Below are 27,236 nucleotides of genomic sequence, written 5' to 3'. Positions count from 1 at the left end.
AAAGAAATTGGCATTCTTCTGGTCTCGGTGTACTTCATCATTTTGCAACATTGTGTCTTACTTTTTAAATATGTTGCATGGTGCAAATAAGCATTTTAATGCCTCCAGGAGTATAAAATTTAGCTGCACACCAGCAGAAAAAGTTGTTTTGTTAACCTGATTCTAATCTGCTCCTCCCCTAACAGAACAATCAAGATCGAGGTGTACGACTGGGACAGAGACGGCAGGTAAATACTTATAGTAACAAGTCATCTGTCGTGTAAGCTTTTACATTACAGGCTCCAGAAGCTCACTTCACTCAGCTCACGTAAGGTGTAAATACTCTACAGCTAAAATAATAAATGCTGGCATTCCTGTGCTGCTGCTATTGCTTTTAAAATCAGATTTACAGACATGTATTTTTGCTGTTTATATTACATGAACATTTTCAAATGGTACAAACTTCAAGGCCTGTTGGACTGAATTTTTTTCAGGGATATGTAGTTGTGTAATGCTACAATTGTCATGTGTGGAGTGTGAGTGAGGTGGACCCAAGAGCAGACACGGGCGAGGAGATGGGACCGAACTTTAAACAAAAACCGAGCCTTTTATAGCTGATGTCAGAAGGCAAAACAAAAGCAAAGACGAGTGCAGGGAAGACAACTAAACTGGAAAACACACTATGAAAACCTATGATACTAATTACTGTACAAGACTATGAAACAGTGATTAAGCTATGACACTGAAGACTAAGTCTATGACTGTGACTATGAGAACCGTGAAAACTGTGACGACGACGAGACATAACTGGGAAGGTTACACCGACAACGTGACACTGAACACAGGAAGAAAGAGGACTTAAATACACAAATGAGGAGATCAGGGAGGTAGAGACACATGAGGAAACAGCTGACAAGAATGAACATAAACTAAGCACATAGAACATGGAAACAAGACTTTCAAAATAAACAGGAAACATGACAAGACGCAGACATGCCACGAACTTGACAACAAGAACCACAGAGACATGAAACATGACAGGTAGACACACAAAACAGGGAGACTTAAAACAGGGGAGAAGACACAAAACGATCCACAAACAAACGACTAGAACAGCAACGTAGGCATCGTAGAAATTAGATAAACTAAACTGAAACTAGAACACAAATTAATAACAAAATACGCTAAAACTCAAACACTGGGTCACACGACCCTGTACCATGGCAACAATCATACTAGAGACAACAGTGGTTGGAGACCACGAGATGACCACATTTATTGTTACATTTTGCAGTGAACGTCAATCCTTTTTCCTTTGAAATCGTTGCTTTGAAAATAGCAACAGGTCTGCAGCCACTCGCAGCCAGTTGCTATTTTCAAAGTGATAAAATGCGATAAAATGGCAATAAGCTGGAGTCAGTCTGCTATCTTTTGCTTTCTGTTAATTATTGTTCTTAATTATTTGCAAACATTTGCCAGTCGGTCTGAGAGTGACTGCAGACAGTCTAAGTTGGATGTTCCTAATGTTAAGATGAGTTATGAACACATTTCCACCTCCATAAAGTTGTTATGAGAGGGGAAAATGATGGTGGCCCTGAGAGGCCAAACGGACTGCAACTTAAAACACTGGCAATAAGAAAAATGCTGCAAAAGCCCACAAAACACAACGGAAATAGGAAACAACAGATTTCCAAAAGCACAAGGGAAGTGTTTCTGGGGAGACAATAACCCAACGGACCAGTTGCAGGAACCAAAATATGCTAAGAATTGCATCGGGAGACACTTAAAAGAATTGGAGGATCTATCGATTTTATGAGGAAAGAAAAGATGAAAGGTAAGCGTGTTAGCTTAACTATTAGCCTAAAAATCCGTTATCAGTAATAAATGAATCATGATAAAACACGACTACCATATTTTGGTTCCTGCAACTGGTCCGTCGGGTTATTGTCTCCCCAGAAACACTTCCCTGTGCTTTTTCCTATTTCCGTTGTGTTTTGTTTGCTTTTGCAGCATTTTTCTTATTGCTGGTGTTTTCTTAAGTTGCAGTCCGTTTGGCCTCTCAGGGCCACTGTAGAAAATAGCTATAGCTTTTGATTCCTTCTCAAGCTGCAAGCTTGTTTATTTCTTCTGTTAAGCTGAGCATTTTAATATGGTCGTCTAAGGTGATTAACTGGGCTCAGATTATCTTAATTGGTGTAAAGGTGGGGTACAAATCAATATCTAATAAGGTGTTCTGCACAAGCAGTTGATCAGGAACAAGACAGAAAAGATCAAAGTAATAACTGTTAAAGCTCTGCATTTTTACATTTTTCAGGATAGTTTTCCAGAACTGCTGAGTGTGACTGTAAGGCTTTCAGGGCTTATTGTACAGATATTAATCTGATATGCGCTGATAACCTCAGTGCTAGCAATCACTGATAAACAGACAGCAGTGCCTCTCCTTATTACTTCGTGTCTTGATTGCGTTAACATTCAACATGTCAGCTTCCTGCACCCAGTTAATCCCTAAGTCACACATAATTAACAGAAGTCTATGTTTTCAGTAGGTAAGAAAGCTGAGTACACGATCGTCAGCGATTGACTGCTTAATGACGAGTCTGGATTCTGGCTGCTGGCATTCAGACAGAAAGAAAACGCAGCAACATTTGTCAAGCTGTAGTTTAACAGGGAGTTATTTCTCTATTCTTTGTACTTTGGAATCTATTCAGTGTCACTCCTAATCTGAGCCATAGTGTGTTGGTGTATCTTTTTCAGTGGGGAAGAAATGCTGGCAGTGATTTTTGTCCATGAAGTGTTTTAATCCTGCTTTAATCCTCCGTAACAACAAACCTCCTAATTGTTGCTCTGAGGTGTATATGATGTTGTTTTTTTTCTGGGATTCTTATCATTTCATGTTGATTTAAAAACTTCAAACATAAAATGGAATCTTGTTAAATCACAAGACGACAACTTCTTTTGCCTTTTTTTTTTTTTTTTTTTTTTTTTTTTTAGGTTTTTTGGCTTTTTAATGATCTCTGGATTAGAAACTAGAAAAATTACATTAAAATTAATTGACAAGATTGAAGTTTTTTCAAGCTCTCTTTCTTGTCTCCTTTCTTCTTCATTTCTGTTTGTAGTCATGACTTTATTGGAGAATTTAGCACCAGCTACAGAGAACTATCCAGAGGACAGAGCCAGTTCAACGTCTATGAGGTGAGTTTTTCCTGCATGTATAGGAATGTTAGTGTATTTAAATTCAAAGCTGAAGCTCCTATGGAGACCAGTGTACAGGTTTTACAGTGTGTTTTGGGGTTTTTTTTTGTCTGGAACCTTTCTGCTGAAGTTTAACCTGTGTGTGATGTCATGATACCAAAAATGTAATTAGTTCCAATCCAAGGACATTTACAGCATTCTCAATGCTCAATTTTGTACTGCAAAAAATACACTGAACTTTAAATAATGTAAACAGTAAAAAAGAGAAACAACTGTACAGAACAGAAAGTGTTAACGTTCTACCAAGTTTCCTACTAATGGTTCTACAAGATATAACATTAGTTACACTATGTTAGCTTAAGCATTTATATAATCTTAGCCATTGCTAAAATTTTAGTCTAGTGAACATGAATGATTTCACAGTAATAATGCCAGCTGTCTCAAACACAGGATATTGAATGTTAAAACAAGCTGAATCTTCCTTTGAGCAGATCTAGTTACCAGACTTTTAAGTGACAATTTTGTAAGGTTAGACTAAAGCAGTCGTAGGTGTACACACTCCCCATCAGTTCCAGAGGAACTGCAGCCTCAGTCAATACACTGAAAGAGTACAATTATGTTTTCTGAATTTGGTTTTCACTGAAGTCAAAATGTATCGTAAGTGTTAGGGAAAAATGAAGAAGGGACTGACTCTAAGCCAGTTTTAATAAAGCCAGTAATTTGAAGCTACAGATTTTCACAGATACAGTTGATGTTGTTGCTGATAGCATGAACTTTGCAGTAGATGGTATATATCGCACGCCATTTTGAAGCCTTAAGTTCAGCATTATATCTATCACTATATTTGTGCTGTTGCAAAAAATGATGACATTGAGATGAGAGGGTGAAGTGCTAATTTATGAGCTAATGCTAGCTATCATGGTTAGCAAGGTGCACAGATACTGTTTAATTAGTGCAAACATTCAAATAAAAAAGCAAAATTTCACTCACCAAAGGTGAAAATGCAAGTTTTGTTGGTTGGTTCAATTATAATAGAGCAAATGCCTTTAAAAGTAAGTAAGTAAGTAAGTAAAAACAAGGCGCTTTGACTTGAGGCGTTAAGAACTAATAGCAGATCAAAACAATAAGCATCGAATTTCTGTTTGTCTAACTGTAAGGGCAATCTTCATTTTACTGCATACACAATATGAAGGATTAGGAACTGCAAATGTTACTGACATTTATGATATATAGTCAGTTACAAAGCTAGTGTAAAATTCAAGAAAGAGCAGAAAGAGAGTAGACCAGGAGCTGAATCTTCTAGTGAGTTTTACAGTTTACATTAACTTACGTGCTTTATAAACCCACTGTTAAAAGCCTTTTCTTTTTAAACACATATCAAAGTTCATCCTGTAGTCATAAAGCTAATAGCCTACACCTAAACAAGGTAACCTCTGACCATAATTTACTGTTGGATGCTGCCAAACACAAAAGTTTCTATTACAACTGCAGCCTTTTATCCTGAGTAATACTGAGAGGCAATTCAACAGCAAATATCGAAAAATATCTTTGCAATAAAATAGGAGGATTGAGATTGTTTGGTACACATAAAAAGTACTGAACCATATGGCCACATATATTATGTGGAGAAATAATTGGGGAAATTACTTGCTTGAAAAATTTGAAAAGTGTAAATAATAATAATAAAATAATAATTTCTCCTGGCAGAGTGAACCAAAACTAAGCCGAAACTCCTTTCCATTCTGCCTGGCTGTCTGTGACACACACACAGACACACAATCTCTGACAGTTATGATGGATCGCTGGCTTGTCTTCTCCCAGGAAGAGTCAACATTTCTTGATTAACAGGGCACCACACAGAGAAGAACGCACACAGGGGAGTCTCATTTTAAACAGCTGCTGTTTGCCTAATAGTCCTCAGATGTGCGCGCACACACACACACACACACAAGTCATTTTGGGATTTCTGGCCTTTTTCGTGGTACTGCTTAATCCTCGACTTGCAGCAAGCGAGACAAAGACTTTGCAGTGTTAAATGCATTTTGTTTGTGTGTCTCTGTGTGTATTTGTGTCACAATCACATTTCAATTCACCTCCAGAGCCAAATGCGTCCTTGCGGGTGCCAGTCCAAAGTGAACCAAGGAGAAATGCATAAATCCACACATTTGTATGTTGTTTCCCCGAGGCCTTCTGTCTTCCTGTTTAACCTTGGCACAGCTAAATTAGACCATAAAGCTCAGATTTAATATCCACTGTTTGGCATTCAAAAGGAGGTTGTGTCTGGTCCCCTCATCACACAAGTCTCTGAATGGTCCTAGTATGGTAGCTGCTGGTTTAGGGAAGGAAGTATCTGAGGACCGATGAAGGGGATATGAAGTATACTGCAAAGCCACCTCAGCTATCACATATTATCCCCACAAACTGAAGCATTTAGGGCCAAGCATGCTTTAATTTTACAGAATCTAATTGGTATTACACTGAAGGATGTTGTTATGTTTGCATATAAAGTGAAGACATCTCCCTTGACCTTTGTGTAAGTCACATGCAGTAGACTATTGAGTATTTTTATGAGCAGTCATATTTGAGGAAGCTTTGTAGGAATGCACCAAAAGAGAATTATCAGCTCCTTTATTTCCCAAAACTCTGTTGAGATAGTTTAACAGTATTTTTGGCTGTGACACTAAATTATTTTTGGAGAAGAAGCTCTAAATGTCCATTGCATGTTACTTTCACAGGAGGAGATGGTGCACAGATGAAGTTAAAAATAATATTTAAAAAATAGCTGCTGAGTATAATGGAGCTCTTACCAGATTTAGCAACTGAAGAGCCGGATAATTCCACCAGGAGTTGGCGAGAAGTTATTATGCCTACTTTTATCAGAGGGCTGGAAACATTATTTTTAAGTAATGTTAACATTGCTCTTTATCTGCTACTGTTTGCTTACAAGGTGTAACCATTAAAGCTTGACTGATTTAGTAGTGGGATGATATTAGCTGTTTGCTGATCTATTGATATCTGTGGCGGGGGGGCGCGGTGTGCTGCCTCGCCAGCTTAAAACAGATGAATTGGTTCCTGTTGTTGTTATTGGTGTTTGTGTGTGGCGGCTGAAAAACTGCAGCCGTGTGTAGGATCCAGCAACCAGTAATAAATTATGCTGAAAAGTGTTGAGATGTGGTTCTCATCTATACAGGTTCCCCCAGTCCTACAAGCTGTTTATTCTCGTTTACGTGCCCCACCCTCCCTCTCTCCCCTTTTCAATTCTTTAACTTCTTCACTTCTATGTAGTACATGGGGATCTGCCAGTCCCCTTTGAGGCCTTCCCCGAACCGCAGCTCAATTCACGTTTAAGCCTTTCACCTTTATCTGCTAAAACACTGTTGAATATAAATGGGACGTGGCTTTATTACTCAGATACAGTGAAGATTGACAGGAAAGTGGAAGGAAAGACATGCGGCAAAGGGCCGGCTCCTCTCAGCTATGTGGCATTTAGTCGCCTGCTCATCCAAAACTGACGCCTAAATCGCCAAATATCGTTATCTATCTAAAAAATCCTATATCAGTCTGGCACTAGACAATATGACAACTTTGTGTTGTTGTTTTTTTTAAAAAAAGCAAAAGTACTTAAAACACGTTACCATTTCTAAACTTATAAACGACACTCAAATTAAGGGATGGATTTACAAAGTATATTTGAATTTAATGGAGAAAATGTGCTCTTTCTTTAGGTGGTAAATCCAAAGAAGAAAGGAAAGAAGAAAAAATACCTCAACTCTGGAACAGTAAGGAATGATTTCTGAACTAGATTTGAAATATGGCACTCTTATTGTGTCAGACAGAATAACTTTGTTACATCATCGACAGTGCTTGGGCTGACTGAGGTGTTATCACCTACAGGTAACCCTCCTGTCATTCCTGGTGGACACTGAAGTCACCTTCCTGGACTACATCAAAGGAGGGTAGGTCAATGACTATGCAATCACCGAGCCCACGCTGAGAGTCGGGGGTTGCAGTCTTTTAATGAGGATTGACATGCTGGGTGTGCTCGTCGCTGCTTGGATAACGGCCCCATCACTGCTCAGTGTCTGCAATGTGCCAAAGATAATGATCCCTCAGTGTGAGTGAATCAGATGGAAAAAAAGTGCATTTGCATGTGAGAGGAAGAAAGTGAAAGGTGGAGAGGGAGAGACTGTCCTTGTGTGTAATCTTGTATTGTGTTTTGGCACTTGCCCGAGCCTCGTGCCATCGTGTGTGCTCGTTTGTGTGTCTCTGTGCATGTGCTTGTGTATGTATGTTGCTCAGGAGGGTTGACCGCGTGCACCCAGGCGTGGTGGAAATGCTCGCCCACACACTCTGCTTTCATTAGACTCACAGACAAGAGGACATTAGACACAGACATTAGATTCACTGTCAACGTGGAGAAAGGTGTGTGTGTGTGTCTGCAAAGTTGCGAGTATTCCTCTTTTCCTGCTGCCTTTGGAATTCAGGAGGGGACACAAATAGATTTTTTCTCTTCTGCACAAAACTAAAATGTAATTTTTCAACTACAGTACAACTAGTAGCAACTCCCCAAAAACCCTGATTACATTAAAATCTTCATTCTCATTAAAACTTCAGAAATCTTTAATCAAAGTTTAACCTCCTACGACCCAAACTCTTCCACGACATGCATTTTTAATTTCTCTTTGATATTTGGGCATATTGGGGCCCGATGAATGTAAAAACAAAGAATTACCAGATTATTTTTTTTTACCTTATTTTTGTTTTTAGGAAAAATGAGAGCCACATATGAGGATATTCATTTAAAATTTTGAAAGAACAGTAGCAGTATAATGTCCTCATAAGTGGATATCAGGCCCATGTAGAGCAAAATTGAGTAGTTTGGTCTAAATAACCCAAAATGTGATGTCCACATATGTAGACGGCAGGTCCTAGGAGGTTAAAGTAGCCCAATTAGACTTTAATGTTCAAAAATGTAAAACTTTTACTGCAGCACCTCTTTTCTGCCTCTTTTGCCCTCCACGAGCCGTCAGCTGCTAACAGAAAGCTTAAGACATTTTGTCCCTACCATTTGTAGAAGGATCATTTTACATATAAATATAGCTGAAATCACAGCAGAGGCATTTGCCTAAACTTAGTGAATGGTGATATCTTTCTCAGACGTCATCGCTGTTATAACATTAGTATTTTAGCTGAGCAGAGTAGCAAAAAGGGTTGAAAAAGGGCTTCAAAGTGACAGCTGGCTTATATTAGTCCTAATGGCTGTGTTTGTGTCACTGCTTCATGGTCATTTCATCTGACAGCAGAAACAGAAAAATATGGAAATGAGAGCACTTTTATTGGGAACTCAAGTGTATTAAAATATAGTACATGTGAGCATAAGGGAGTGGGAGAGAAGCAAACGTAGGGTAATGTAATCTGTATGGGCCAAATACTGAATATAAAGGAAGTTTACTATTGTTTTGGGGGACATTGCTATCACAATAAAAGCCAGGAGCTTGGTCTTCAGCTCCTTGGATGCTTGAAGTACAGGAAAACTGGCTACTTTGTTCTGTTCTCTGTCAACGTGATCCCACACTGCTTCAACAATGTTGCGGTCTGGGCTCTGGGGAGGCCAGTCCATGACTGATAGTGTTACACTCTGTGTTCTTCTATCCAGGTATGCTTTGATTGCATTGGTAGTGTGTTTGGGATCATTGTGATGCTGAAAAATGAAGTTGTTTCCAATCAGAAGCTTCCAAGATGGTATTGTATGGTGGATCAAAATCTGATGGTACTTTCCTGTTTATAATTCCATCAATCCTCGTAAAATCCCCAAACCTTGACATAGCCTTCACTATGTTTACCAGATGACTGTCTGATGGCTTACTTGTTTTCTTTCCCAAAAAATGCTTCCTGACAGTTACTCTTCCACCGAGATCATTGCCAATGAGGCCTCGGTGAACAGTAGATGGATCAGTTGACTTGGTGGATTTCTTTCCTATTTCTTAAGGGCATAAATTTAAGATATTAACCATCTGTTGTATGTAGTTTTTTTTTTTTTTTAGAACTGTCACGTCTTCCTTGTCCAGTTTCTTAAAACTTTTTGAATTTAAAATGGGTTCTTTGCTACGACTCCAAACTAATTGTAAATTAGTGGACAAAACACTGGTTTGTGCCTTGAGCTACTACTGAGCGATTCATAAGTGTAAAGCGACTTAACAAAGGGGAAAAAATGGTCAGGCACAAAGACTAGATGGACAATTAGCACAAAAAAGCAGCCAATGTCCAAAGAGAAACGTTTTCCCTAAGGGACACATTTAGCTTACTTTAAAGCAGCCACACTCAAGGGTAACAATAGATGACATTTCTACAGTTGCATATTTAAAAGCATCATCACTGTATTTTTCATTCCCTCCTTTATCGATTTGTTTTTGTTTTCTGACAATAAAACTTAGCTGCTTTAGTTCACTCTCACTATTCTCACGCCATCAGTTAAAGTAACACTGAACTCACTGAATCAGAATCAGAATCAGAAAGGGTTTTATTGCCAAATGTTGAGCGGGTTTACAACATTAGGAAATTGCTGCGGTGCTTCAGTGCAAACATACTGTTATAAATTAAGCTTAAATAGACATGAAAATAAAAATGAGAATAAGAATTAAAAGTGCTAAGTAGATAGATAGATATATACATGATATATACATGAGTGCAGGTGGTGATCAGTGCCAAACATGGAATGATGCAGTGAACACAGCGTAGGGTCATGTGTTAGTGGTGGGAACAGTCATACAGTTATTGTTCATGTGTCCAACAGCAGAGGGGAAGAAACTGTTCTTATGGCGAGAGGTTCTGGTGCAAATGGACCGGAGCCTCCTGCCTGAGGGGAGCAGGTCAAACAGACTGTGTCCAGGGTGAGAAGGGTCAGCTGAGATCCGAGCTGCACGCCCCAGTGTCCTGGAGGTGTACAGGTCCTGCAGAGATGGGAGTCTGCAGCCAATCACCTTCTCAGCAGAGCGCACAACACGCTGCAGTCTCTGTTTGTCCCTGACAGTGGCTCCAGCGTACCACACGGTGATGGAGGAGGTGAGGATGGACTCAATGATTGCGGTGTAGAATTGCATCATCGTCCGTGTTGGCAGGTTGAATTTCTTCAGCTGCTTCAGGAAGTACATCCTCTGCTGGGCTTTCTTAATGACGGAGGTGATGGTGGGCTCCCACTTCAGGTCCTGGGTGATGGTGGTACCCAGGAAGCGGAATGAGTCCACAGAGGTGATGGGGGTGTCAGTCAGGATGATGGGGGGGAGTGGAGCTGTGTGCTTCCTGAAGTCCACAATAATCTCCACTGTCTTCTGGGCATTCAGCACCAGGTTGTTGTGGCTGCACCAGGACACCAGACGTTCAACCTCCCTCCTGTAGGCAGACTCATCCCCGTCCGAGATGAGTCCAATAACGGTGGTGTCATCTGCAAACTTGATTAGCTTGACAGACTGGTGGGTGGAGGTGCAGCAGTTAGTATACAGGGAGAAGAGCAGGGGAGAAAGAACACAGCCCTGAGGGGAGCCGGTGCTGATGGTCCGGGAGTCCGAGACATTCTTTCCCAGCCTCACATGCTGCTTCCTGTCCGTCAGGAAGTCAGTGCTCCACCGGCAGATGGGATCAGGCACATTCATCTGGGAAGCTGCCTGTCTGGTGCTGCAGTAAATAGCAGACGGACTAGCTGGTGGTGGTGGTGGTGGTTGGGTATTTATCTGCTAAAAAGTCTTCTTTTACTACTAACTTGGGAAAATACTGGAATGTTGCAAGACCTCGTTTTTGTTCTCGTCGCGAGACTACTTTAAGACTGGATGCATGTTTAAGTTCATTGTTATGCTGCATGAATACATGTTTGACTGGTATGAATCCTCTCTGATTGTATTGTGATTGGATGACCTTCTAATGAAATAATCCCAACCATAAACATTTGGCCATTCAGATCCTCTGTGGTGCCTGCTTTTCACATTTTTTTTGTCTTCAACCCCTCTAGCAGCTCCCCCCATTTAAACTTCACAATGAAATAGCTGTCAGTGTCAATTTCTTAGTTTCTACAACAAACATATTCACAGTTATTAAACGGTAGCTTTTGCTTTCATTTGAATTACGGCTTGTTTCGTATGCCTTGTTGCCTGAGAGTTCCCCCCGGGCCCATTCGCAGACAGGAAACCAAGCTGTGTGGGGAAAGAAAGAATCAAAATGTTCTTGTAAATAAAATGGACTTTTAGCCATTTTAGTCTTAAGGGATTTTTTTTTGTGTTGGCATTATTAGAGAGGTTTTTGTCTGTCACAATTTACAGAATGAGAGACGCAGCTTCTGGGAAAAGCCGATAAATTGAAACTCAACTGGCCCGAGTTGATTTTTGATCTGTTTCTTCGGAGCATCAATAGCCCCGATTAGAGGCACATCATTCTTTTACTCTAATAAGCTTCTCTTATAATAATAACACATAAAATGCCATCAAGATAATAAAATTAGCCAGTCACAGTGCATACTAACACACATCTCAGCCAAGTGCAGAATCCTTGTTTTGTTGTGCCAGTCCATTCCCGTTAGCCACCTCTCTATTTTCAGGTCTGGTTTCTTTTAGTCTTCTGCAGTCTGCAAGATATTACATGATGGCAGGTTTAGATTTATTTATTTATGTGCAAACAACAAAAGTCTACTTGTTTTTACTGCACTACAAAACTACATTTAAAAAGCACAAAGAAAGAAAAGGGATTTTTAGAAAATGTAGTGATATTCCCTTAGGAATAACAAGAGTGAGCTGGGGGTGGTTTGTGCTCTCTGAGTGCTTCTTGTTTCAGTCCTCAGTTTGGCATTTCCACATCTGATTTTACCCAATTCTGCTGTTAATTTCTGATTCATGCCAAAGCCAAAAGAGCCTTAAGTAAGTGCTCTTCCTTTTTCTTTTCATGTTTTCTTGTTAAACGTTCTGAAGTTGGATACATTTTAGACTCTGCCTCCTCTCAGTTTTACGTCAATCCCTCTGTGTCTAAATTTATTCAGAATTGGACCGCTCATGTGCCGTCTAATCCCTCGGCATTATTCAGACCTCTCTTTTTCATCCTCCTCTCTTAGCCACTGGGCCATGGTCATTTGATTCTCATGCTTTACATATCAGACTTAATTCTGATGTCATCCTCTCTGTACCTCAAGCCTTAAGGACCCTGAGGTGCTCTTAGCTTCTAGCCAATCTCAGGCTCTAATAACTTCCTATACCAAGTCTCTCGTACCTCTCACTCTCCAATGTCAGATCTTCGCATCTCTCAGATTTCACCATCTAGTCTTCAATGGCCCTGAGCAAATCACAGACTCTCGTTTCCCTGTTTTTGACTTTCAATAATCTTTTAGTCAATCTCAGTCTTTCAAAGCTCTCCACGTCCAATTTTAGGCCTTCACATTTCCCCAGTTGCATGCTCTCATACCTCTCCGTCTAGCCTGTTAAGGCACTGAGCCAATCATAGCACCTTATTTCCTTTTTATTTTCTGGCTTTTGGCAATGTATAGCCAATCACAAGCTCTCATGTATCCCATACGCTCTCTGACAGCCTCTAGCCAATCAGGCTTTCATTTCTCCCTTTCCTTGTGAATGGGCTGCTAGTCTTTATCCCAAACTTCCTTCTTCTCTTTTCTAGATTCACCTTCTTTTTTATTTTTACATGCTCTTGTTTGCATCATTTCCCCAAGTTCAGTGTGTGCTAGGTAGCTTTGTTATCATACGAGCTGAAACTTCTTTGCCATGGAAAAAGGGTCCTGTCATGGATCCTTTCCCTCCATCCGGGACTACCCAGGGGGATTTTGCTAACTCCTGTTTTTGCAGTAAAATTAGTTGGTTTTTTTTTCATTATAATGTTTATTCATTAACTTTTTAATTAGCTGGCTATAATACGCTATACTGACTGAATGCTGCAAAATCTGACCAGTTTAGACATTTGTTTTTGGCAGTTTGTGGAATATTATTTGCACAATTAGTTTTCACACAAATTGTGATGCATTAACAAACAGATTCTAACAGATGCCTCATTATATTTGACAAGTCTTTCTCGATATTGTTTATTTTTTTTTCTCTGCATTAAAGAGAATCCTCTTGCCTCTGATCCTCACACTCTTATTTTGAAAGTTCAGTTGCTGCTAACCAGGTGGCTCCACCCCTTACAATAACCTGTTTCCACACCGGCTGGCTTGGATCTGAAAATAGATCTATTGTCCTTGGTTTTATTGAGGTGCTAATGCAGAGACGATCTTGTCCCGCAGCCAGAGGGACTTCAACTCTTCACATCTTGGACTGCAGCTGTGCAGCTGGCACTGTCTTCTGCTCCAGAGATCCACCGCAAGCTTTTGGGGGTCACACTACCCAGAACCTGCTCCATGCAGTAATTCATGTACCAAGCAGAGCAGAAGAAAGAGTGCCAGCTGCAGTGCAAAGCAGTGGATTTCCAGTCTGTCTGTCTGAGAGGCAGCTGAGTTTATTGGTGTATGCATTAAATTTAAAAGTACAGTTTAATTGCTTTAAGAAAGCTTGTGGCTTTTTTGGTTCATACATATGCATTCTCCACCCCAGAAGACATCTAAACTGCATTGGCATCAACAGACACCACTCTGCATTTAACCTTTGGTTATTGTCAACCGATCGCAGCACAAGCCAAAGGTCTCTTAGTGTTAAAATGCACCAGACTACCATGTTTTTTATTGTTTTTTCCTTCCTGCTGTTGCAAGGGCTTGCTCATAGGGAGCATATTATTGTCTGATTTTTACCTTATAATATAAAGTGCTTCAACAACATGACCTTGCTGAAGTGATAGAATTGGTACAATTCCAAACCCTTGATAGAAGCCAGCACGTGGAATTGAACTTTTTAATGCATTTGAAGACTGTTTGTGCCCACAACACTTAGCCAGTGAATTCTTCTGTACAATCTATATGCACAACTGAGTTCTGGTTACAGTCACATGTGGAAATTATTATTCAGAAGTAGTAAGTATAATCCCTGTATTTCTCATATTTGTGTAACGGGAGACAGTTTAGTCATATTTGAATGCTGGGCGGACGAGATCCATATTAGAGGCACATACCGCATGTTTACTTGCTCTGTCGCTAAACTGCTAATGGAGAAATCGCATCATCAAGTCTCCCTACAAACAAGACCGTGTTCCCAGCAGCACCGCAAGTCAGAGAGCACTTTGAAACTTGGCAGTGCTTTGGGAGCGTGAGCTGGATGCTCTTACACGCTTGTGTGACTAAATTAAGTGCCAAGTGCTGTCTCACTGTTTGAAACCTAAATGGACTGTAATGGTCCAGTTGCACTTACTCCAGTTGCATAATGGGCAGACCAGGTCTTTGTGGACAGACACACACTCAAGCATGCACACTCAAACATAAAAATGTAAACACACCCATGTGTGCAAGCGCAGGACACACAGCTATTTAGTTTCTCACACATTTCCTAGAAATCCTTTCTGTGTCTCGGGCTGGATCGACTGGCTACAAAGGAATTTCTTCATCTGGTTTTCCCGTATCTCGCCTCAGTCCTCCCTCCTTCTCTCTTCCCACTGCTCTCATCTTCTGATTGATAGCTCTTTTTTTGCAGCTTCATCCCAATCAGCTAATTGTTCATTTGGACCTAATTAGGAACTTGATCTGCTGGCAACATTAGCATAAATGACTGATTTTCTTTTTGGGGAGGGAAAGCTTCAACTCACTCCAGAGCACTGCTGCTCTCAGTCTTTCCCTCATCCTTTTGATAAAGCATTAGTGCCACCCATGAATTTCAACAAAGAGGCCTCTCTTTGTGACCGCAAAGATAAAATGATGAATTGTTGGCTGTATCTTTCATTTTGAGTTGTGTCTTTGAAAGCAGCCCTGTCACTCATAGTGACAGATATTGTTTCCCCTTGTTTTGGTTTGTGAGTTGCGCATTGAAACCAGAATAGAAGCAGGAGGGGGCTCTGCTTGAGAGGTTATCATTAGGTAGAGGAGCAGACATCAAGACAAAGATTGGTATTAAAAACCCTTGAAAGGGATGCCAACATTTGACTTTTGGGCGATGCACCTTGCAGATGAACAAGTCCAATGTGCTTGCCAATAGCTGTGTTTGGCTAATTTAACAGATTTAATGCAAGTATGGGTTGTTTATCTCTGTTCTCGTCTCACTCGCTTTACCTCTTTTCCTCTCCTCTAGCCAGATGGATACTGTCCAACCAGCAACATCTGTTTGCATATCATCAGGAGAAGTCACATCACACAACCTCTGATGCTGTTTTTAGGCCACTCAGTGCACTCATGCATACATGGTTCCCACTGGCATTTGGGTATTACAGGAAAGTAGTCTTTCTGTGGACATTTTTTTAAAATGTTGGAACATTCTCACTTTTAGATAAAAAAAGTTCCAGTAACTGTATGACTTTCCTCAACTTTGTAAGTTTTTCTGGGTTTTAAAAAGAAACGCTAATGAGCGTTGGTGGCTTTTAGCCTCGTAGCTGCCAGAATTTAAGCATGGTTTGCAGAGCTGCTGGCTGCAGTCTGTGCTGAATCTGCAATGAGTAAGCGTGCATTACTGCGTACATCTCAGTATTGTTTCACTTTTGTTTGCTAGTGTCAGACTTCTAAATCCATCTCAGCCTTTGCAACCACACTCCTGTATTTCCTGCCGTGTTGCTACCATGAGTGGATCAAGGACATAGTTTGACACCCTTGGCAGGACTGTGTTTTCGCCCTTAAAGGTTCTAAATTATTATTGTTTGGAGTTGGTGTGTGTGTTATGTACTGTATAATGTTGTATATATACAGTACAAGAGGCATTCCTCCTTTACCCCGAATGCTGCTGACATACTACATATCTTATAGCCGTAGTTATTACTTGTTGAACTCTAACAGAACATCGCGTCGAAAGAAGAAACCGTTGCGAGAAACACATTGTTGGGGTCCTCGAAAGTTTGCTACATGTTGTCACAGGATGATAAACAAAGGGTTTTAGTGATTTGACCTGTTACATTAAAAATTAAACAAAACTATACATTGAAAAAACAGAAAATGTTTTTGTAATTTTCAGTCACTACAAAAAAAACATGCTTAAGACTTGAATATGGAAAATTCCTTTATTTTAAAACAATGCATTGTATCTTATTTTTATATTTTTTTCTACTGTGGATGGGTAAGACCCACAACCCACTGCTGTGCCAATACTGCTGAATGAATATTCCCAGATGTTTGTCAGGTGTATTTGTTCATACTGTACTGTCCATCTGCTGTGCGTAGCTGTGTACATGTCATTAATATTAAATAATGCATTGACTGAGACAAAAACAACAACAACAAAGCACTATCCCTGAATATAATAGGGGATCTTTGTTCTGTTTTCAGTTATTTAGAGTCATGCTTTAGCAAGTAAACCCAAAAGTAAGACGTCTGCTGAAGTTTTGGGGGAATCTGACAAGAGGTGGGCATGTAGACTGCCCAATAAAAATAAATAAATAATGACTTGATAAAGCTGCTAACAGCCTTGAAAAGGTTCAGGGAAGTGTGAATGATAAGGTTTAGTTTATAAGACAGGCTAAGCTCACAGCTCTTCTCCCTGTACTGAAACTCAGAGATGTGATGTTGTGGTGAAGACCACTGCCTGTGAAAATCCCTTATCACGACTGCCAGAAAATCTTGTTTTTCAACCTGTTCTGCAGCAGTGCTCTGCTGCACATCTCCATTTGCTTGCCTTCAGTGCAAAAATGGCTGATAACTGCAGTTGGAAATATTCTACTAGTTATATCATTTATTTATTGCAGTTGCTGTTTGCTGATTTTTGGCATAAAGAAAAAGGGACTATTAATGAAGTGTGTGTGTTTAAAACTATTTATGTGTCGACTGACAGACAGACAGAATGTAAGTCTAGACCAAGAAATATACCATGGAAACCAGCATGTTGCCTAACAACCTTCATGTCTTCACATTTAGATTTATACCTTTAGACTGCAATCCAGAAATATCATCAAAAGCCAGTTAAACCGTAGTCTTGCTCGGATTTGTGTCTGGTTAATAGATGCTGAGCATGAAGCACAATTTCCGCTTAAATCTCAGAAACTCTGACGTCATTCGTATCCTGCTATTAACTGTAGATTTTGCAGCCCAAAATATTCCCAGTCAAACTGTGGAGGTTTGATAATGCTAATCAATGAGAGTGACTCAACAATTGCAACTCACTTCTGAAAAGGACTCAGCCAATATTCCCCATTTTGGAGCTTCTGATGTTGTCCCTGCTTTTGTTTGTTATTTTCTTGGCAGCTTTAAAATTGCACATCATAGTTCTGACTCATCTGATGCAACAATGGCATTGCTGTTTTCTTGCACTAATGTTTCACCGAGATGTGTTAAACTGGGAATTGCATTCCTCCTTTTCTGCCATTCCCTTTTTGTTATTTATTATTACCGGTTGCCTGTTTACTGGGACAAAATTTGACTTCCTCTGTCAGATTTTTATGACGCAGAGTGAAATAAGGTGAGCAGTAAAGAGAGAAAACATAATTTAAGCTGGTGGTCTGGTGCTTTGCCTTTAGGAGGCAAGGCCCTCCTGTACTTGCATCAGAAAAAAGGCACTTTTTCCTTGATATTGCTACTAATTTTGGTTAAATATAGTATAAATATAACAGGTCAAAAACTAGTTATCAATATACAGTGAAGGCACTTGAGTAAACCACCTCATCTTGTTATACTACTCAGCTACAAGTGATTTGCAGCTACTTTGCTGGACTATTTTACTACATAGTTTCTACATTGCTCCAAATATTGATTTCATTCTGTAAATCTTTATGTTAGACAATTTGTACATTTTGTACTGATATATCTGTGATAAGCTAATATTGGGGATTCATGTATACAGTAAGAAACAGTCGTTAAAAAGTTGAATGCTTCTTGAAAAACAGAGTTAAAGTCATCATAATAGGCTCACAGCAAAGAAGTATGAAGCAGGTAAGCAAATGACGGATTTACCATCATTTCGATCTTTCGTGCTAGCAGGGTGACACTAAGCATTAGAAAGTATAACGACATATATCACAGCACACAAAGACGCTATGATTTCAATCAGCTCCACCTACACAGTCTAATTAATAAAAGCTGACTGGCAGCGACTGATCTTTTTCCCTTCATAGAAAAATCAGAGCGAACTTGCTTTTCCATGTAGTTTTTAAGCCCAAAGTGGAAAAACTTTGGTAATTTTTCACTAATAGAATTTGTTTGTACACATGTCAGAGCCCCCCTGCCGTGTGGGCTGATCATTAAATGTGTCATGAACTTTTCGTCGCTCGCTCACTCTTCTTCTGCACCCCCCTGCGCAGCGCCAAAGATGATGAGCTGCTGGGTGTTTAAGACGTGTGTAAGGTAGACAAAGAGGCTTTTGTGTTTGTGTGTGCGGCAGCGAGGTGAGGATTGCTGTTGAAAAAACCTGTAGTGGGCCTACAGAGCTCTTAACCACATCCTGTTCCTGCAGGTTCACAAGTTAAAAATGTTTTGATGAAGCGAGATGTGCCACTTTCTCATCCCGGGTGCCGTGGTGTGTTATTTTTCCTGGTCTTGTTCAGTCTTCCTCCATCTTCACTGCTTCCGCATTCTCTTAGATAACAACTTCCCAGTTGTTCGCAAGACTAATCCAGCGACATTCATGATCTCTAAAGCATGAATCCTAATGTTTTTTGGTCATCCGCAGCTTTCCGACCGTTCACTGAAATATCACAGCTACTTGCTTGAGTGCCAGTATGAGGGAATTCGAAGCCTCTGAATTATGGGAGCTCTGGTGATCCAGTGCCATAATCTGGTCAGACGTTTTTAAACCATCTCTATCTCTGTGTTTTTGTCTTACAAGGACCCAGATTAACTTCACCGTGGCCATCGACTTCACAGCTTCCAATGGTGAGTCTTCTCATAAACACACATTTAGACACACAGAGTGCCCTGAATGCCTGGAGAGCATTTATTCAAATATATGCAGATGGGAGAATCAAGTGTTTCCTAATAGCCCTCTCCATCACACCTGGCGGTAACGTGCTATGATGGCCGTGATTAAAGGGCTGTGTTATCAATCTACCCTTGAGCTCAGTAGTAGGTGGACGATTGAGGCTGTTCAGCCTGTCCTATTAAATGAAATAAAAACTCTTCAACTGTAGTTGTAATAAATGTGTTAGAGGCTGAGGTGCGCTTGATCTTGTCAGCCAATTACAAAACCCTCAATAGCCACCGCAGTTTATTAAAAACAACCCACGTAGCGATATAAAAAGTCGCATACGGATAGATAAAACAAAAAAAATAAGCAACACATTCTCGCCGCTGTAAGGTAATTAGCAGCTAATTTAACTCCATCGCTGAAGCTATCATGACTCAAGTGTTTTTCTACAAATTTACACATCATGAACCACTAGAGATTTATTGGATGGTTACTTTTGGACGAGCTCTCTGTGACAAAGATGTGCGAAAAATCAAGAAGTGGTAAAACAACATTTACAACTTCAGGCAGCTATTCTAGCAGTGATCATGGTTCCTGCAGCTTCTGACAATCCATGATGGCCCGGTCTGTTTTATGTGCTTGCTGGAAGGAAATCTCCGAATTTGGACTTAACTTACTTGTGATTTTGAAGATTCTGTCTCTGTCCACAACAGGTAACCCAGCCCAGCCCACCTCACTCCACTACATGAGCCCCTACCAGTTGAATGCCTACGCCATGGCTCTGAAGGCAGTCGGAGAGATAATTCAGGACTACGACAGTGATAAGATGTTCCCTGCACTTGGCTTTGGAGCCAAACTGCCACCCGATGGACGGGTGTCCCATGAGTTTGCTTTGGTAAGTACAGGACTGAGACTTGTACCCTGCAATTAGCAGCCATTTGCAGTCAATGGAGAGTCATTTATAATAGGTGACCTATGATTAGTGTTGGAGAGCGCAAGAGAGGGAACGAGAGGAAAATTACTATTTCCCTAAAACAATTACATAAACACTTTTAAATTTATTCTATTCATTTGTATTCACACTGAACTGTTTTCACTTCACAAAGCTGAAAGGTAGATTCGTGGCTTGCCTGCATTATTCTAACGTGGTCGACAACACTGTACTGGTAAACAACCGTGGATGCTCTTTAATCTCCGGGTCCATTTGCTGCTTAGTGGTGTGTTACGTATTCACACGCTTGACGGGTACTATGGAGATTTGCATATTTGTAACACAGCAGTTGAGGAGTTTTCCAGCTAATTGACAGGCTCAGGTTTTAATGTCAGTTCTTTTACATTGTGGAATTTAATGCAGCTCCTGTCAACAAAAACACAAAAAAATGTCTTCATTTACGAGAGTCTCAAATGTTCCCAGTCACACGGAAAAGTTGTGAGTTATGCTTTACATTTGAATAACTCGAGGGTCATTCTAGCCTTTGATGGTTGCATTTATTTACTGTGACCTTTGAACCATCCGTTCTAATGTTTTTCGTACAACCAGCCAAAATGTCAAAAGCAATATCAAACATGTATATATGGTGTTGTTGACAATGAAAGTTGTTGCAACCAGCAGTCTCAGAGTAAATCCTGCTGTCTTAAAGGTTCCTCGATATAAACTGGATAAACTGTTCTGACCAGTGCTGGTCAAGTTACTTGAAAAAAGTAATTGGTTACCAATTACTGATTACTTCTCCAAGAAAGTAATCCTGTTACTTTACTGATTACTTATTTTCAAAGTAATTAGTTACTTTCTTACTTAGTTACTTTTTAAAAACATGATACACAACCTGAGTAAAGCAATAGACCTTTCAGCCGAATTCTATTTTTATGCATAATCCGTCATATAAAATTTAATCAAAAGAAAAAGGTCTCTTTTAAAAACTTGTAATCTTTTAACTTTATGCATCAAGCAAAAATTTATTATATGAAACTGTCTCTGACGTGAAGAAATTTGTTTAACATTTAAACCTATTTTCTGCATATTCCAGCTTATAAAATAAAATAATGTTTTGTGTTTACGCTCTTTCAAAAAGATGCAAGATTCAGCTGCACTGATAAAACCTAAACGATACCCATCCCTAATAAGCAGCCTGTTGAAGTTCAAAGTGAGCATCAGAATGAGGAAGAAAGGTGATTTTAATTACTTGTGGCATGGTTGTTGTTGCCAAACGGATGGGATTTCCCCAAACATCCAGTGAGAGAGTACATAAATGATTCACTTGCTTTCCCTCTTCCTGTGGCCCTGCTGAATGCATCTCAAATCAATCATGGAAGGTAATCCCCTCTTCTTCTTTCCTCTGCAGAACGGGAACCCTCAGAACCCATATTGTGCAGGGATTGATGGTGTAATGGAAGCCTACTACCAGAGTCTTAAGTCGGTTCAGCTTTACGGCCCCACTAACTTCTCTCCTGTTATCAACCATGTGGCCAGGTAACACACGTACACCAGTGATTTTAAGTGTCTGATTTACATCTCTCGGTTTTTGCTTTTCTGTACGCTGAGCACGCTGTTTTACGCTGTCGTAATTGTCATCATTTCCTTTAAAATGAACTTCGTATCATTTGAGTACGCGTGAAAGAACGGAGAGTACATTTCACTCCGACACTCAACGTGTGTTCTTGGATTTTCTGTAATGAGCTCTCTGAAGCAGATGTTTGTAATGTAGCTAAGAAGAGTTAGAGTGCAGGAGAAAAACCTCGGGACACAAACAGAGAAGGTGCCTGACGGATGATTGCGTGTTTGTTTGTGTCTGTATACCGATGAGAACGTAATTTATGCTGCGGGGGAAGACGAGCAGGCGGACAATCAAGAAAAAGACTTCCAAAAGAAAAATACATTAAGAATCTGTTCATGCAAGTATGTAATTATAGCGAGGTCTCTCGTCAGGTTGCTTTTCATATCTAGGAGATAATTTACTCACATCTTAATTGTGTACTTACACATACAAATAGAGCATAACACAGATGCTTAACCAGCTTGTAATGAGTTCAGTATTTTGCACATTTTCGATTACTGGTTATGTAGTATTTGAGCCCTTTCCAACCCATTGGTCAGTCCCTTTGAGCAACAGCAACTGATTAGCTTAGCATAAAGCCATGACGCTTCGATCATTGGCGCTCCAATCTGCATCCCTTTGTATCCTTGGGCAACATACTGAACCCCAAGTTGCTTTCTGATGTGTGAATGTTAGAAAAAGGTGCCTGTAAGGTTACATGAGGCATGTTGTATAAAGTGTTTTGAGTGCCCAAGTACAGCAGGAAAACTCCGTAATTAGCCCAAAAGCACTGCCTGTCACCAGGTTGTGGTGTGTGTTATCAAAGTCAAAGTAAACTTTATTGTCATCTCTGCTATATATATAGTACAGAATATAGAGGCAGTTCAGTTCATTTCCATTCAGTGCAAAAGACATACATACACACACACACACACACACACACAGATAAGACTAAGGTAAAAGGATCAATAACAGTTTACAATTTACAGGTTGAAGTGATTTAAAGTGACCATGAGCAGGATTCTTGAGAGCAGGATTGTCCATAGAGCAGCATCTGGGTTACAAAGGCAGTGGTATGTGGAGTGCAATAGAGGCAGTTAGTTAACAGTTTGTGTGGGTGTGTTTGTTGGGGGGAGTGGGAGAGCCTGTAGTGAGTTCAAGAGTCCGGTGGCTTGTGGGGAAAAAGCTATCTTACAGTCTGGAGGATCGGGCCTCGATGCTGCGATAGCATCTGAATATTGGAAGGAGAGAAAAAAGTCCATGTGAGGGGTCAAGCACGATCCAGGAGGCCTTACTGATGCAGCACTTGTGGAAGAAGTCCCGTAGCAGAGGGAGAGATGTTCCGATGATCTTGGCAGCTGCTTTAACAATCCGCTGTAGCTGGCGGAGGTTGCCGACTCTGCAATTGCTGAACCACACGGAGATGCAGCTGGTCACAGGTTATACCGTACATCCATGTGTCACATAAAATATTCAGTGGTTGTTGGGAAGTAAAAAAGTGTCCAAAGGAGACAAGGTGGCAAAGTTGGCATTAAATCAAAAGGTATTTATTATTGATTAAACTAAAGGAAACAGACAAACCGCCTTTACCATCAAGAGGAAGAGCAGCACACCAAAGTCTAGAAGCTGGTCACGAAGCAAAAGAGAACAAGTCAGACATGTTAAATGATTCAAAGACCGTCCTCTCCACCAAGGCATGAGCAACCTCAAACACGCACACAGCTCAGGACAGGTCGCCAGTCTGTCGCAGGGCCAACACACAGGGACAGACAATGCCCCTGTATCTGGAGCATTGGGGCTTAAGAGGTTAAGATTAGGCTTAAAACTTTCCTTTTTGATAAAGCTTATAGTTAGAGCTGGATCAGGTGACCCTAAATCCTCCCGTAATTACGCTGGAATTTTCACTTGCTCTATTTTTAGACACCACTCTGCATTTCCACAGCATGTTTTGTGTCTTGTGTCCCTCCATGAACCTGTTCTGCTGGTTTCTTCTTGTTAATTGGAGATAAAGTATCTGAATTTTAGGAGCAGGACCACACCTCCAAACACGCTCCTTCCGGTTCTCATCTATGTAGGTTCCCCAAGTCCTACAAGCTGTTTGTTCTCGTTTACGTGCCCCACCCTCCCTCCCCTTTTCAATTCTTTCACTTCTTCACTTCTATGTAGTACTATGGGTAAACTATGGGGATCTGCCAGGCCCGTGAGCCACTGCCAGTCCCCAAACCGCAGCTCAATTCATGTCCAAGCCTTTCACCTTTATCTACTAAACCGCTGTCAAACCTCAAATGAGGACATGGGCCCAGCGGGTGAAAGGGGAGTTTGTTGGGGTTTTCTCTGTATTTCTTGTAGGATCTTTTCCTCACAAGATGAAGGGCTTTGAGGTGACTGTTGTTGTGATTTGGAGCGATATAAATAAAATTTAACTGAATTGAATAGTAACAATAAGAAACAGCACAGCTCTGTTACCCCTGACTCAGAGCCAGGCCAGTTCTTTAAACAAAGTGAAGCTGTTCATTTTGCTGCTTTTGTTCTGTGCCTGAAATATTCTTCTCCTCAGTTCACCCCCGAGCCAGACTGCAGATCATTAACTCTGTTTTTGCTCTAAAAGTTTTAACTCTCAGACCTGGTTCAGCTGTGTGAGATAAGAACGTAACTAATCAGAACACATTGCATAAATTCCTCCTCATAACCTCATTAAAAACTTTAAACTCTAGTTGTTATGGGGACACGTAACATCTTTTTGCAGCCTCTGCATCTCTTTTTTTGATAGCACAGCCCCCATTTATCATTTCTGCTATCTCTTACTCCACTCCCCCATACAGCTTAGTAATTATCGACTTTGTCTTCCTTGGTCTCTCGCTGTCTCTGACTCGACTTGTTTTGCTATATTTCATCCTTCTATCTACAGTGTTGTGATGGTCTATAGTGGAAGTTATTAGGAGATGGAGACGTAGCTTGCTGCACAGAAAGGTGATGCTTGAAAGAAACTGAAGCAGTTGGAATAATATCAGGTCACGACTCAGACAGGAGTGAAAGGACACACTTGGTAACAGAGTGGCTAAAATTCTTAATAAGACAAGAATCTGTGAAACTGACATAAAGATGTGTTTGACAGATTATCCTGTTATCCAGAGCATCAATACCACCCTGTTTTCACAGATCTGTTTCTGCTCTTTATTAAATAAAGCCACTAAATGCTTTACATGTAATTAAACTACACAGTGTGATGCATAATCTACTCAAGTAATGAGCTGTATTTGTAACAAAAACATGTAAGGAGATCAGAAATAACCACAAATTGTTTCTTTGTGTGTTTTTGTACAGATACGCAGCATCTGTGAAGGATGGCTCCCAGTACTTTGTGCTCCTCATCATCACAGACGGGGTCATCTCAGACATGGCCCAGACCAAGGAATCTATTGTCAATGTAAGGACGTGCAGAGCAGCTGTGAACACCTGAGCCTGCACCTCTCAGAAAGTTCACCCTTTGAAGAAATATTAGTTGCAAAAGTTTAATTATAATAATGGTAAATAAAGCCAATGCCACTCAAAACCAAAAACTGGCTGAAGGAATGAGGAAATAATGAAAACATGAACGACAAACAAGGAAGGAAGCAATTCATCCCTTAATTAAACTTTACGAAGCAGTACTTTATGCTAAAGAAGCAACGAATCACCATGGAGGCGAATGCAAAGAGAAATGACCGTGACCATCATGCTAGCTGCCCCATTTCGCATATATTTACAACACCACAACACTACAACCATCAAACATCAAAACACAACCTGATTAGCTAAAGGTGCAACAATCTAAATCTCACACTTCTAGATAGTTTGTTAGCACTGATGATGTTCCCATCCCTAAATAGATGAAAATTGCTTTGTGCTCGATGATTACTGTATCATCTGAAGTTTTGATCATTGAGGGTTAGAACAGGGGAAAATGCAGAAGTGGCAAAAACTGCAGATCCTCTCGAGTCCGTATTCATGGACTCTCATGTTAAAACGGCCAACTTTATAGCATTAAAAAGCATAATTATAGCCTCATACAAGAATAAGTTTTGGCCTCTGTGGATAGTTTCTTCATTTCTAGAATTCTGAGTGGGATGATTTCTTTAAAGCTCATCCACCTGGATAATTGGATTGGGAGCATGGCTGTTTTAATTGACAGGTTTCCCAACACAGGGAGCTGGCTCTGATATGTGTTTATTAGTTTCCCTCTATTAATTTCACTCACTGAAGTAGACCTCTCTACTGTGTTTATGCCTGTTGGGGCATTTTTAATGGATTATCTGATTAATGTTATAGCTGTGTGGTTTGTGCTTCGGTTGAGAGAAATTCTAATATACTATTAGACTATTACTGAGCAATGCATGTCTGTACACTTTGTGGAGACCGCTTGCAAACCAAGATAATTCAGCCCTTTTGTCCAAATATAGTAACTTCAAAAAACCATCAATAAGAACTGTGTGGTGGCTCATTTTGAAGCTTCAAAGTGTAGAGGCCTAACCCAGCGGGTGACATCGCCATGGCTACATCCTCCTTTTATACTGGGTTAGCATGTACAGCAAGTCACAGTGTGCTTTTCACACATCAGGGTTAGTGCACTATAGTGCACGGGTAGCAGTCACAGTTTTCTGTTGTTGTGCTGGTTACATGCGGTGTTGTGGTGGGAAAAGTTAGGAAACACGCCGAAATAACTGTGGACCAAATCTTAAACATAAATAAATACTCTGGATTGTAAACATTTACAGTCAAGACAAAACTGTGTGCAAATGAGCAGAGGGGTGAAAGCGCATGTGAACTGTGCACAGTTGAGGGAATTTAATAAAAAATAGAATTTCGCATTTGATACGACATCCATGACTGGCAGCGGTTCCTTCTGTTATAATGTGTGTTTGCTGTGCTGCTTTTGCCAGCATGTGGTTAACCTTCGCACCATCCTCTCCATCACTGTCAAGTCCAGAGTCGCCCAGAATGCAAACAAAATGAACAGTGAACGGAAGCCATGTTTCTGAAACCAGTGATCCATCTCAGGGCCTGTGAAAACAACAAAGGACAGGGGGTTTGATGGTTCGACGGGAGAAATAGAAGGCTTGGGTAAAAAAAAGGGGGAAGATATATGCGAGATATGAGGGGGGGGGGGGGGGGGGGGGTGAGCGGAGCAGAATTAGAAACCTGAGGACCTCTACCACTGGGAGCAAAAAATAAGCGAGATGTTTCGATAACATCATCTATCTTTCTGCAGCCTGAGGTCATAACATTACTCACTGAACACACTCACACACCGATGGACTGCATACACACTCTGTGACACTTGAACGAATGCGCCCACGTACAACACAAACACATGTCATTTGTTAGCTGTCAGCGAGTTGAGTGTCTCATGTCTAATATTAATTACAGTGATGGCTCAACCCACGCAGCGCTCCGGGGGTGGAAAACACACATGATCACACATATTGTATGTGTTCTGCGAGACATGAATGTGACATGATTTGTTTACTAAAGAAAAACCTCCACAGTGTCCAACACGGGTGAACATGCATGGCGTTACACTCAAGTAAAGATTTTCACAGCTTTGAATGTTTTG

The 27,236-nt window shown here is 40.5% G+C and overlaps 1 protein-coding gene across 2 annotated transcripts in view; it reads left to right on the top strand.

Moving 5' to 3' along the window:
* The window catches only part of LOC113009780 (copine-8), a 106,697-nt gene that overhangs the window by 65,384 nt on the left and 14,077 nt on the right, over positions 1 to 27,236 (top strand). For both annotated transcript variants that reach the window (XM_026148311.1, XM_026148312.1), the window contains exons 10-17: positions 186 to 227; positions 3,096 to 3,171; positions 6,897 to 6,950; positions 7,066 to 7,127; positions 19,032 to 19,078; positions 19,823 to 20,004; positions 21,452 to 21,579; positions 24,968 to 25,070. In XM_026148311.1, coding sequence (XP_026004096.1) covers positions 186 to 227; positions 3,096 to 3,171; positions 6,897 to 6,950; positions 7,066 to 7,127; positions 19,032 to 19,078; positions 19,823 to 20,004; positions 21,452 to 21,579; positions 24,968 to 25,070 — 694 coding nt within the window. The remainder of the gene's footprint in view (positions 1 to 185; positions 228 to 3,095; positions 3,172 to 6,896; positions 6,951 to 7,065; positions 7,128 to 19,031; positions 19,079 to 19,822; positions 20,005 to 21,451; positions 21,580 to 24,967; positions 25,071 to 27,236) is intronic.

The sequence above is a fragment of the Astatotilapia calliptera genome, chromosome 17, assembly GCF_900246225.1.
Source record: "Astatotilapia calliptera chromosome 17, fAstCal1.2, whole genome shotgun sequence".
NCBI lineage: Eukaryota > Metazoa > Chordata > Actinopteri > Cichliformes > Cichlidae > Astatotilapia > Astatotilapia calliptera.
Note: the sequence above shows the minus strand (reverse complement) of the source record. Positions and strands in the feature narration are given on the sequence as shown.